This window comes from Meriones unguiculatus, assembly GCF_030254825.1.
Source record: "Meriones unguiculatus strain TT.TT164.6M chromosome 13 unlocalized genomic scaffold, Bangor_MerUng_6.1 Chr13_unordered_Scaffold_34, whole genome shotgun sequence".
Taxonomy (NCBI): domain Eukaryota; kingdom Metazoa; phylum Chordata; class Mammalia; order Rodentia; family Muridae; genus Meriones; species Meriones unguiculatus.
Genome location: NW_026843646.1, coordinates 11,467,147 through 11,480,346, shown reverse-complemented (window position 1 = coordinate 11,480,346; position 13,200 = coordinate 11,467,147). Strand labels below are relative to the sequence as shown.

The following is a 13,200-nucleotide window of genomic DNA, read 5'->3' as shown; positions in this document are numbered from 1 at the left end:
TAAAAGAGGAGATGGGAATGCTGTTCTCTTGTCAGAAATGGTACTCAAATACCTCAGCAGGACATGGTGATGGACATTGATGTAGTTTACCTTTCCAGCTGAATGACATATCATTCCAGCATGTAGACACCGACTGCAGTTTAAAATTATTACCAGAAAAGGTTTTCAGGGTCTCTTATCCTGGTGTAGAAATCTTTCTAAGTAGGATGCTTTTCCTTATCTGCAATCCACAGACAGCACTGCTCAGCTAACCTCCGCTGCCATCAGAGAGCACTGAATGTCTGGTGCTTTATAGGAAGAGTCTAAATTCTCTGGTGAAAAGAGTCGCTTTGGTGTCTTTCAGAGAAAACGCCTTGATTCTTAAAATTGTGCCTGGCCTTGGTCGATCCACAGCCCTGTCAATCCAGATGTGACTGTTTCTAAGAGTTTGTTCTTTCAGGATGGAAGGAATGGAGGGAGGGAGGAAGGAGGGAAAGTAAGGAGGAGTGAGGAAAGACCACAAAGAGGAAGGCCACAGTGAGCCTAACAGGGAACAACCTTACTGGGCTTCTGAGTGTCCCAAAGGTACACATATACCCAGGGACAGCGTCCTTCTAACAGGACTTAAAAATAGGCTACCTCTGCCAGGTCTTCACTGACATTGCTAAAACTAACATGCGGAAGCAGCTTGGTTTCTCTATGGCTTAATCCCATTAAGTTTGGGGGAAATGGTGATAATAAAAGACATGGTTTGCCTCAGAGCACTGGTTGGGACTGTGTCTTTTCTCTTGAGGCTCTAGAGCCCTAGACTGAAGCTCAACAGTAGTCAGTTTTGGTTGTTCCTGCTCTGGGGAACAGAAGGAAGCCATCATCCCTCCAAGCTAAGCTTGTGAGACTGACACCACTGGGGCCTGAAGCCCCACCTGCCCTATCTTCTCTGTCCTGGGGCCTGAAGTCCCCCCACACCACTGTCTGTGCACTGCCCTGGGTCCTGAAGCCACCCCTGTCTGCTCTGCCCTGGGGCCAACCACATTACAAACTTGGTTTGGGGATCACTGCATTCATCCTATTGGCTAATTGATGCACAAAGAACAAATCTAATCTAATTGCCATAACAAAGCCATTATGCTTGGCCAAAGACCAGCCTCTTAAAGGAAACCTAACCATCCAGACATCCAGGTGCCCAGTTTGCAACTGCTACTAATGCATCGTCTTGTGGAGGATTCAGTGACTCTGTTCTTTGTGGGCTGGTGATGTGGCGAGGGAGCTGTTTGTAGAGCCCTCATTTCTCTGAGCCAGTTCTATTCCTTTGTAACAGTTCAGGACCCTGTCGGCTGTTCTCAGCTGTTCTCACAAGCCTCCATCTGTGTCATCACCTGTGCTGTGGTTTAGAACCACAGGCCAACCTGTTGGCTGTAGAGGTAGTCTCCTCTTACGCCCTGTGTTTGTGTCAGCTTTCACGCCTCCACTCTAGCAGAAGTGTTAAAGGACTGACCTCCATACTGCTACTGCTCGTTGTCATCAAAGTCCCAAGAAGGAGGATTCCATTTAGCCCTAGCCTTCCAGGCCCAGGGTTCTTAAAGGGTCAGTGGGTTTCTAAGGGAGCACTAGGGACTGAGAAGAACGGAAGTGAAGGCTTTCATGACAACTACTAAGGCGTTGCCGGTGTGCCTAAGCCCATCTAAAGGGTGGTCTCTGGAAAGTGGGATACTTTTCTCAGTGTGGTAGCATCCAAGCTCTTTCTAAAGGGCAGATGAGATGTGAGAGGACAAACCCCGCCAACTGCTTTTCTTTGGAAGGTCTGTGCTCTTTTCATGTCTTGCTTCATAGTCAGCCTTCAGGGCGGCCTGCCCTAGCCTCCTTTCAGACCCAGAGTCCCACACCTCTTGTCATCATGCCACACAGTCCCTTTGCCCATCCCACAGTGGGCATCTCATCCTTCTGCCTGCTTCCTGGTAAACCCCTCAGGACAAAGGCAGGGCTGGGCGCAGTATCCTGGTGTGTCAGACTCAAGACAGAAAATGACAGGTGAATGAGTGGGTTGGGAAAATGAATGGTAACTGAGACCTGTGGAGGGGATAGTCAGGAGCAGAGGCTTACAGGGTTGGGGTGTTGGTGGATATGCTCCTAAATCCGCAGGTCGGCATAGTTGTCTGCAGTGATAGATATGTATCCACAAACATTTGCGCCAAAGGGGGAAGCTGCAGCTGTTGGCAGACTCCGAGAGTGTAGGGAGCTTACAAGAATTAGATTTTATGTATAAATACACATTTACAGAGGGAGAGAGACGTGGGAAACAAAGGGTGGGAAACAAAAACTGTGAGACAAAGAGGGAACCTTATATAGAGAAGCAGAGTAAAGGAGAAGAGAGGAAGAATATGAGAGCTGGGCTGGAGAGATGGCTCAGTGGCAAAGATTCTCTCTGCTCTTCCAAAGGTTCTGAGTTCAGTTCTCAGCACCCACATGGCAGCTTTCACCTGTCTGAACCCTCTTCTGGTGTACTCATATACATAAAATACACAAATAAATAAATCTTAAAAATGTATATATGAAAGAAGACAAGTGAGGTGGGGCTCTCACTCTGGAACAAATTCTTTACACTGGTGCTATACAAGACCTTGCAGTAGCCACTGCCAGTAGCCTGATGAGTAGCCAGGCATGATCGCCCGTCACAAAAGGAGGGTGTCCTGGCCAACTATAATTGAGGGTAAGTGGAATGAAATGCTCCCAGAGACGTTGCAATAGAGCCATTTGTTTGTGCAGAGGAAGGGAGAGTGCACGCTGAAGAGGAAGGAAGGGAAGGCATAGGTGGCTTCCTGTGGTAGGGTCCCGTTTTCTTTTATCCTTAGTACATGGGCCAGGCTTGGGGGTGAGCAGGTGAACACTCAGATAAGAAATGAGTGCGAGTGAAGCCACTCATCTAGGAAAACAGGAGAGCACCTGACTGCAAGACAGTCACAAACACAAACCAGGAAGGAGCCCCCAAGAGGCAAAAAGACTCAGGAGAGAAACAACTGGGTCCAAAAGAGATTGGGGAAAGACAATCACAGTATGCTGAAGTCTTGAGGCAAAAAATAAATGCCTCTGTTGTCTGTAAATATTCCTCAGCTGACACCTCTACGCATGCTGACGGAGCAGTGCTTGCCCTGGACAGAGGCTGTGCTGGGGTGAACCGGTGGGGTCCAGACACTGCACTGCTGTTGCTGTTCTGAGATCCCTGAGATTATGAACTCACAGAACACAAAGAAGCTCGAAGTGTGTGTGTGTGTGTGTGTGTGTGTGTGTGTGTGTGTGTTGCCTGGTCCCATCTTGCCTTGTTCTGGAGTTAGCAGGAAAGCTTTCCCACTTTTAAAAAGAGCACTACCTCTATGGCCAACAGGTTGGCCTGTGGTTCTAAACCCATAGCACAGGTGGAGACACAGATGGAGGCTTGCGAGAACAGCCGAGAACAGCCGACAGGGTCTGGGACAAGAACTAATTACAGCCCTATTCTTGCCTGCAGGAACTCTTTAGCAAGCACTTTTCAGGAAAGCTGGATGTGGCTGAGTTTATCCAGTGTTGGCCATTACTCTAAACTGGGCCACGGTGCTGGCCTAGAGTGACTGACCATGGGGTGTCCCTGGAGTTCAGCAAGGGATGTGGAAGTCTGCCGCAGGGGTCTCTGAGGGATGGTATCTGCCCAAGGGGACCTCTACTGGGTGAATCTACCTTCATTCTTATTTTGTTGGCTGGGATTAGAACATGTCTACAATATTTTAGGTATTTCTGATAGGATTGATCCTAAACAAGAATGTAAAGCAGGGAAATTTAACCCTTACTATCACCTTCGCCTGGCATTTCCTCTTCTCTTTAGTTGTCTTTATTTCCCTGTTTTTCCCAGTTACACTGATGTACCTAGAACTCCAGAAAGTTCCAGAACTTTCTGACAAAATCTATTTTTTTAAACGTTTTTACCATGCTGAAGTGCCCAAAGTAAAATTGATTAACAATGTCATGATCTAAACAATGACTTCATCTTGCTCTTCCTAAATACAAAGTACCTTTGATGAGTGAGGCCCTCGAACCTTTCCTGTGCATCTTCACTTCCACTTACTCAGTCCTTCAGTCAAATCTCTTTTTCTTCTATCATATTTCACAGAAGTCTATCTCAGCCTGAGATTGCAAAGTTATTATAATCCAAAACTCTAACAGCACCTGCCTTCCCTCTCAGAGCTACTTGGATCTTCAGAGAATGAGTGAGCCCATAGCCACGCACTGTGGAGAAAACAGTGCTGCACAGGTTGAGAGGACTGATAGGGTCTGCCAGGGGAAAGATAATGACATACACATGGCCACCCTCACCCCAGTTCCTGTAATAATGACTCTGAGACACAACTGCTGAGAGCTCCTTTACACGTATAACACATCAGAGGCAGCAGGATGGGCTTTTCTGCCAGTTGGCACTACCGAGGGTGTCGTTGGTGGAGAGCAAGTTTGAGGGCCTGGCTTCTACCACAGACTTCACATTCTGTCCTGTAAAAGGCTCAGGGACAGACGGCACTCCAGCAGAGCAAAGGGCCCTTCCCCTTACTCCAGCATCTGACTCTTGATAGAGCTACTGTTGGCTTGAACTGTTTCCATATCACAACCCGGCTGCTTCTTTCCCTAGGCTATCTACAAAATGGTTTCCTCTGTCATGAAAATGCCTGAAGATGAATCAACCCCAGAAAAAAGGACAGAGAAGATCTTCTGCCAGATGGACACCAATAGAGATGGTAAGAGGCTAAAGGACTTTGCTTGGGTCAAGCTTCTGGTGGAGTCCGGGCAGGGTGGCTTTATAAAAGGACCAAATGTCAACCACAGGGACCTTATGCACAGTGATATGTGACAACCACCTATGCTGGGTGGGGAGGAATAGAAGTGGGTAGACCCTGGAGCTGGTCCCAGTCTAGAGCAAAGGCCTTATTTTCTAGGCCCTTCTAGCTTTCTCCTAAGTTAGCCTTCCCCAGAATAGAATGGGTCCTGTGGAGCAGAAATAAAAGGACCCAAGAAGCCACTGAGGTAGGATGGGCCTTTTCTAGAAGTCTGGATCCTTGTGGCCAATAGGCCAGAGTATGGGGATGTGCCTGCTGTTTCTTAAAGACCCCAACAGCTTTTATCCCAGCCTGCCTGAGTGATCTTATGAGCAGACTCTACAATGCTGCGTCCAAGTGAAAGCTCAGGTAGTGGGAAGCAGGTTGGAGTGGTCTGCTGGTTCCACTGGGTGAGGGTGCTGCCTGGATGCAGCCAGCAGGTGCACAAACCAAAGAGCGCTTGGTGACACAGGAGGACCACAAGTCTGAAGCTATCTGCAAAATCAAATAAATAGATATGGTTTCTGCATGTTGGGCTACCAAGTAAGATACAGGATCCCCAGGCAATTGAAAAATAATGACTTCTTTATAGCATCTCTATCTGTGCAATATTTGGGGCATACGTATGCTAAGTAATTGATCATTATTCAACTGAAATTTAAAGTTATTTTAGAATCATTATTTTTATTGCCAAATCTTGAAATGCTATTCAGAAATAGTTCCTGAGTTTACAGTGCTAAGTCAAGGCCTACCATTGATGACCCAATGCTGCCAAAAGCTTCACAGCTCTTTAAACAAACATGTATTTCTTTATTATTTACATGCATGTATGTTTGTACCTGCACACATGTGTGAGTTTATATGCATCACACGCATGCAGAAATCTGCAGAGAGCATAAGAGGATATACAGTTCCCTGGAACTGGAGCTGCAGGTGGTTGTGATCTACTCAACATGAATGCTGGAAATCAAACTGGTCCTCTGCTCTTGACTGCAGAGCCATCTCTCCAGCCAACTCATTTTTAAAACATAAAACTCATTTTAATATTACAGTGTAGAATTTTGCAAGTATTATTACATGACATGTATGAGTGTGCCATGGTGCACACATGCAGAAGACATGTTTATGAAGTTCGTTTTCCCCCACTTTCCTTTACATAGTTTCCAGGAATCAAATTCAGGTCATCAGGTTTACCTATCACATACTTCTATTCACTGAGACAGCTCACTAGCCCCAGACCCTCACACCTGATGTTTAATAATTCTAGTGAGCTGTGTACAAATATACCAGGTCCTTCGTGGTGTGTATGATAGCATGTTCTGCATAGAATAAGCCTCCTTTTCCCCCCATACGTGGGGCGCCAGCTCCCTGAGAATCTTGGTTTGGTGGCACAGCCAGCTTGTTCACTGCTAGAAGTTGCCTCCATGAAGCTGCCTGACATCCTCTGAGAGCTGTTTTCCCTCATGTGCCCTGATTCACAGCACATAGTTTGTTTCACAAGTTTAAACAAACATGGGATTGTTTTTATGATATTGAACCACAGGTTTTGGTCATCTGGGGAACATGATGGCTTTAAGACCCAGCCTCTTCCTTAGAGGACTAAATGATGGGGGGAAAGACACTTCTGGATATCTGGCTCAAGGCAATGGCAGAGCCTCTCCACTGGGACTGTTTCTATGGGATCAAAGAGCTCTGCCTGGGCCCTTGCCCAATGCACAGCCGAGTACTACTGCCCTGGGCTTTGAGAAGGAAAGATTTGTTTAAACAAGGAAAGCTATGGGGATGGAGGCAGTGAGGGCAGGAGGGCAGGGACTGATGAGCACCCGAAAAACACACTGCTTCAGCTCAGGGCTTGGCTTCAGTGCTTCGGGCATGAGCCTCCTGTCCCTCCTCACTTGGAGCAGAGCCGGCGTGGTGTGAAGCCTGCTGCCACCAGAGTCTCCTTAGATAAGGGTCTTTGCATCCCACTGCTGGCCTCTGCCATGGAAAGTCTGCACCTACAAGCAAGTCAATCTGGGAGTCTGTGCAAGAGGCAGAGTTCATATGGGGTACCAAATGCTCTACAGCTTGTGGTGCCCGATGCCTGTGCTTGTGCCTGCAGCTTTAAAGTGTTTAGAAGATGCTGCTTCCAATCCCATCCCCTCATTCTCATCCTGCAGGGGCTGAGCAGGTAGCATGGAAGAGCAGCTAAGGAGGTACTGAAGTGCACAGGCCTGGAGGAGCCTGGCAGCCTCGTATCTGTCTTTGGAAAAACAGATGGGGCTAAGTCTGCAGGGAAGGTGAGAGGGCAAAGTTAGGTAGTTAGGTAACGGCTCCCAACAGTTCTATTTCCAACTATCAGTCAATGAGTCACTTCAATCAAATGGTCACCATGGAAGTGCCAGGAATGAGGAAAGCCACCCCCACCCCCATTTCTCCAAAGTGATAGTGACAGAGACCTTTACTGGCAGAGAGTTGAGGAGGAAGGATACTGAAGATCCAGGAAATTGAGGAGCCTGAGGTAAAAAAAGGAAGCTTGGGCTACACAGTAGAGTCCATATCAAAAAAGAAGAAAGAAAGCCGTCTGGTGAGAGATCCAGGTTTTTGGCTTCCTTCTCAAGCCGCCTGGGTTGACAGAAGTGTATCACCTTCTGTCTAGAACACACTCCTTTATCCTCCCGACTTTGGATGACGGTGGTGCTATCCTCAAAAGTTGTTAAAAAGAACCTACACTCCTGCTCTGCCCACTGGGAGCGGGGTGGGGGGAGGAGTCTTCTGCAAACCAGAATACAGCAGTACACAGGGGCTGAAGGGCCTGAGCCTGGCACACGCAAATGAGCTAGGGCTACTCAGTCCTCAGAAGCTGAGCATGAGCACAGGGGCTCGAGGAGTGGGGTGAGGCCCCGGTATAGGTAGAGGCAGAAGAGCCACTAGGGCAAAGATTCAGGTCAGGGTAAGCCAGTACCCTCCCCAGGCCCTGGGTCCTGTCCTGGAGGTCTTGTTAAATGGCCCTGTGCACTGAGCGAGGTGGGGGAATGCCATGGTAAACAGAGAATTGGGGTCTCTGCCTCATGGTCTCCTGGCTTCTGGTGGGTGAAGCTGTGGGCTTCTGCTGTGCCCCGTGTGCAGTGCAAAGGACCACAGGCCGTCACTCACTGGTCCTCTTGCCTTCTAGGAAAACTCTCCCTGGAAGAATTCATCCAAGGGGCCAAAAGAGATCCATCCATAGTGCGTCTCCTGCAGTGTGACCCCAGCAGCGCCGGCCAGTTCTGAGCCCCGCACCCTAAGGACGCTACAGCTGCCTGGGTCTCTCCCAGTTGGCTTTTAAACTTATTTTATTTGTATTTTTTTGCCAAACAATATTGATGGTGAAGCTGTCCCCTCTTCAGTCAGACGCGCTCTGCTGTGACACCCTTGCCCCTTGCTTCTTTCGTCGTGGACGTGAATGCCCAGAGCGCTTGTGGAGAGCATGAACAGACTTCGTGGTGTTCCCTGTTGGATGACTTTTTAATCATCATTACTTTTTCCCCTTTGATTCTAATGTATCTGTCTTAAAACCCAAGACTGGTGGGGCCAGAGAAAAGAATTCCATTCTGCCCCTGAGATCCTTCAGCAAGCTTTGAGGGGTTTTGTTTGAAAGACAAAACTCCTAATCTGGGTGTGTTGTCACGCATGCCCTCAGGGCTATGGCAGGCACCCGGAGGCTAGGTTTTCTAACAGCAGGTTACCCCCTGGGGTAAAGCTATTAAAGCCAGCTGGGACATTCCCCTCCACCCCAGCAGGCTGTAGTTTCCAAGCTGTGAACATTACAAGGTAAATTAACAGAGATGGGGAAAGATGACTCAGCGGTTTTCCCACCCCACAGGTTTACAGAGGTGAGCTAATATGAGGTCCTTTGAAAAATCAAACACAGATGGTAACATTCTAAAACCAGACCCATCTTGCTACCTACTTGTGATTCATAAAAAGACTGCTGTATATAAAATATTGGGTATTGCAGACCAAATTAAGTGTTTTGCCTTATAAATGCATGTTTAGTGAGCGCTAATGCAATCTTACTACAGAAGACTTGTTTTAGCAGTTTATTGTGAAGCCAACTACAACGAATGTCAGTGTCTTGTTTTAAAGTCCTGTCTTTGCACAAATGTACCAGTCAACAAGTGTATTTTATATACTCCATAAAATTACAAAAGAATGATGACAAGGGCCTGCAAAACCTGCACTCCCGGTGCAGGGTCCGTACCGCTCCCTCCCCCAAAGTGACTCACAGACCGCGGTTCCATGCAAAAGCAAGAGGCAGTTTATTCCGATCGCGATGGGGGTCGTCCCTTCAAAGCAGGAGACGACCCCGAGCATACAAAGCACAGAGTTTTTATTTCAGGCCTTTACATTGATTAGTTAGCAGAAAAGATAGCAGTTATGTGGTTGGCAGCTGTAGCGGGGAACTCATAGCTTCAAGGACAGTCCTCCCCTAAATTGCCTGACTTGCTCTTTCTTTTTAGCTGGCCCTTATTCAAGATCCAGTTGTTTTTCTTTCTAATTTGGGATGGTCCCATTTCTCAGGCCCAGCTTTGATTTCGAATGGTTTTACAGAGTCAAGGTGGCCAGAGGAAGGCAGTTTCCAAGCGTCTTGTCCACCAGCAGCTCTGAGAAGGGGCCAAGGTCCAGCAGCGCACTGGCAGGTGCAGGTGTGCTGTCTTTCTAAGCAGAAGAATGTTCCTTAGACTTGGAAAAGCAGATTGGTCCTAACAGTGTAAACCTATATCCTCAGTGGGGGAGCCACGCCTAGAATCTTCTTTTTCTGCCCCCGGGTATCTTTCATGTAGTGAGGTGTGGGCCAGCCAGGCAGTTCACCCACCCACTGTAGGTGCCGGCTAGGGAGCCTGCAGTGTCTGAGGCCACCGTGGGTCCCAACAGCACTCCCTTTCACCGTGTTATTTGAATCTAGCAAAGCTGAGTTGTTGCTTGGGCTGGTCACCTCATATACACTACTTTGAAATAAGGGTTGGAAGCAAAAACTTCTGGCTACAGGCAACCAAAGCCTCACACACAGTGGCATCAACAAGGCCCAGACACTCAAGGATGTTGGTGGCAGAGCCTGCCTAAGAGGAGTCAGGAAGGTCTCTGCTGCCTGTAGCCACTTCCTGTAGAACAAACCCGCAAAAAGTTAAACACAGCTATAAGAAATGATGCCCAGGCAATTTTTGCTGGCTGAAGGTCCCCCCACACCCATGGCGATACTCTTAACTGGCAGAAGTTCAAACTTTAATGGTGTCTCCATAGGTTGAAATTTTGTGACCTAGATTTTGTAATCTTAATTTTTCCTAGTGTCATTTCCTTACCTTTTGTAGCAAGGCTTGCAAATCCTGTGAGCCAAATGATAAAGTCTGTTTTTGGAAAGCAAAATTAACCCAAGTTGGGATGGAAACCAGAGGTGGCCTCCAGCTCTTCAGAATTCAAGAGCCAGATGCACAGGTTATGAACCCTGTGGTCCCCAGAAGGCCTGGAGAGCTCCAGACCAGCTAGACACACAGACATAACAGACCTATCTGTATGTTTCCTCCTCTTCTCCACCTCTCCCAGGAAGGCATTGGGTGTCATTTTATGCATGCATGTTTGACCAACGAACGTCACAGCATCAGGAGGGCCGAGTGTCTGAAGACATCTGTCACTCCTGTGGCCAGGCAGTGTTTGTGCTGTGTTCAGGGGCCTCTGGTGGAGGTAGAGCCTGTTTTGTTCCAAGTAAAGGAAGTCTGTGCTGTCCACAGGACTGGAGGACATTTCAGAGTGCTTGACTGTTCATACCTCGCTCAGGATGGAGAAGGGGCGGTGTGGTACTCCCCAGGGGGACTTTCTGGAAATGGATTTAATTATATATATATGTCATATTATGTGAAGTGGTCCCATTCTCAGTTGATTGTATAGCTCTTGCCTGGCATTAAAGCATGTTTATTATTTAATATCATTGTCTGGACCATGAGATTTTTTTCTTACTAAGCTGCCTCAGCTGACAGTGTGTGTCAGTGTGTCAGTGTGTGTGACAGTGTGGAAGCTTGTGTCTTCCAGGTTTGAGGGTGGAAGAGTTTGAAAGCAGTTCTGGTCCATGTGTGGCTTCCTTACTTCCTTCTCAGCTTGGCCTTCACTCCCTCCCACTTTGTGCTTCTCCAAACATGAAGCACCAAAGCAAAACTCAGAAAAACTCCTCAGTAGGATCAGGGAAGCACTCAGGAAGCAAAGCAGGCAGATCTGTAAGTTCAAGGCCAGGCTGGTCTATGTAGTGAGTTCTAGAACACCCAAGGGTACACAAAGAAATCCTGTCTCAAAAACCAACCAAACTAAAAATACAACAGCAATATAATCCTTTCCCTTCCCACTCTGTTGGAGATTTAGTGGGAGAGATAACTAAATGTTCCCCCAAAGCCATCACATCAAGCTTTTCTCGTCTTGTTCCTATCACTGGCCTTGACTACAGCCCCAAAGGCTAATGCTGTATGAACAAGAGCTACTAACTTGCTCCCTAGATTAGGAGGTACAATAGGCTCCTCACAGGCCAGCTAGACCTTTGGGGTGCAGATGTGGAGGAGACTCTTTTCCTCCTCCACAGTTAGTCTCTGTGTGTAAGCAATATCTGAAACACAACACGTGATGATGAGGTGATGATGGGAATGTGGCCAGAGCCCTGAGGAGCCTGTATACCAACAACTCAACCATTTCCCCACTTTTGTAGCATCAATATGCCTGTTGCCTAGGACTTTCTGTACTGAGTGTTAACGTCGGGTGCAGAGTTCCAGACCTTCCTCGGGTGCAGAGATAGTGACCATCAGGAGCTAACTAGGGGGTAGCTTGGAACACCCAGGCCATGGGAAGGCTTAGCTCTATGAATTTCCAGGGAATATTTGATATTTTAGTATTTCTCTGTGACAAACAGTAAAAACACTCTAAGGTACAATGCAGCTGGACTTGCCAACCCCACTTAGTTAAATATTCCCTCCTATGCCCAAGATTGGGCCCATGGACATTCTAACACGGGTGGGGTTTGGGGTAGGGGGTAGGGACAGGGAAGAGACTCCACCCCTCCCTGAGGAGGAAGGGGAGACATTTTCCTTAGCGGTGTAACTTGGTGTAACAGTGATACTAAGTTGCCCATGCCCATGCTCTAAATAACTTTCTCCCCATGCTCACATAAGCAACTCTAAACTCATTGAGTCTACACACACACACACACACACACACACACACACACACACACACACGGTGCACATGGAAATGTGGGATACATGTGAAAGGAGCCTGGTTAGGAAAAATGAAGGGATCAACAAGAGTGGAAGGGGAACAAACCAGAGTAATGAGGTATGAAAATGACCAAATCAGACATGTGTGTAAATATCTAAATTAGTATATGCTAATAAAAATCCTCACCAGTACACACCACCCCCAGGAAGACAGGCAAATGGCCAGTCAGACCTCTCGCTGAACCTCAATAGCAACATCTCATCATTTGGCTGGACTCATACTGAGTGTTTGATGGGGCTGCCAGTCAGCATAAGTGTGGCAGGCTTGGAAGTGTATGTGTGAGCTAGAGAGGCCTTGTTAGCAAAGGAGGTGGCCGGAGGGGAATACCTAACTCAGGATCAAATACCACTACAAACACTTCATGGCGAATGGGAAATGTTCTTTCCCAAGTACCACGTGATGGATACTGATGCCCAATGAACATGGGTGGTGCTCACCCTTGGTGTCTTTTCACATTTCTCTTCTCTGCCTCTGGCTCATCAGAGGCCCCCACCGTCTTTCCTCAAATTCTTGACTTCCCAGTATTAACCATGGACCCATTTAGAGTTGCTTAGGAGCACAGAGCTGAAGAACCCTTTGGAATAGATGGAATATGTCACCAAAAATCTCCCCCAGTTTGGGGAGCTAGGGGAGGGGGGAGGAGGGGATAAGCACAGTTCACTGATGTCCACAGGGAAAGGAAGACGTGATAACACTCACATCCTCCCAAACGACCCATTCAGGCAGGTATGAAGAACAATCAGACCCAAAGATGAGGAAGGACATGGGTAGCAATAAAAAAAGACCATGGCCCATTTCTAATTACATGATCTTTCCAGAACTTTCCATAATAAACACTCTCCATCCACCCCAGGCCTGTTTTTCCCTAGCACTGATCTGAGCACAAAGGACAGGGATCCCATTGGGGGTGAGGCCAGGGAAGGCTTTTTTGAGGCAAGATTTTAGTACTGTGCCTTAGAGAAGGGTGCTGTAGAAAATGCTAGCATTCTGCCTCTTGGAATGGCTGCTCCTGGAGATCATTGACGATACCAGCTGGAGCAGTGTGAATGCTGCATAATGAGGTGGCTAGCACAGGAGCCCCAGTATGGGATTTCAAGGGTCAGAGCGTGTGGAGACG

General features: G+C 47.7%; 1 protein-coding gene across 1 annotated transcript in view; it reads left to right on the top strand.

The window, feature by feature from the left end:
• The window catches only part of LOC110543785 (neurocalcin-delta), an 81,320-nt gene extending 70,564 nt beyond the window's left edge, over positions 1 to 10,756 (top strand). Inside the window, 2 exon segments of the mRNA XM_060376252.1 lie at positions 4,628 to 4,733; positions 7,966 to 10,756. Of these exon segments, the coding sequence (XP_060232235.1) occupies positions 4,628 to 4,733; positions 7,966 to 8,063 (204 nt within the window). The 3' untranslated portion in view covers positions 8,064 to 10,756.
• Positions 10,757 to 13,200: the final 2,444 nt, after the last annotated feature.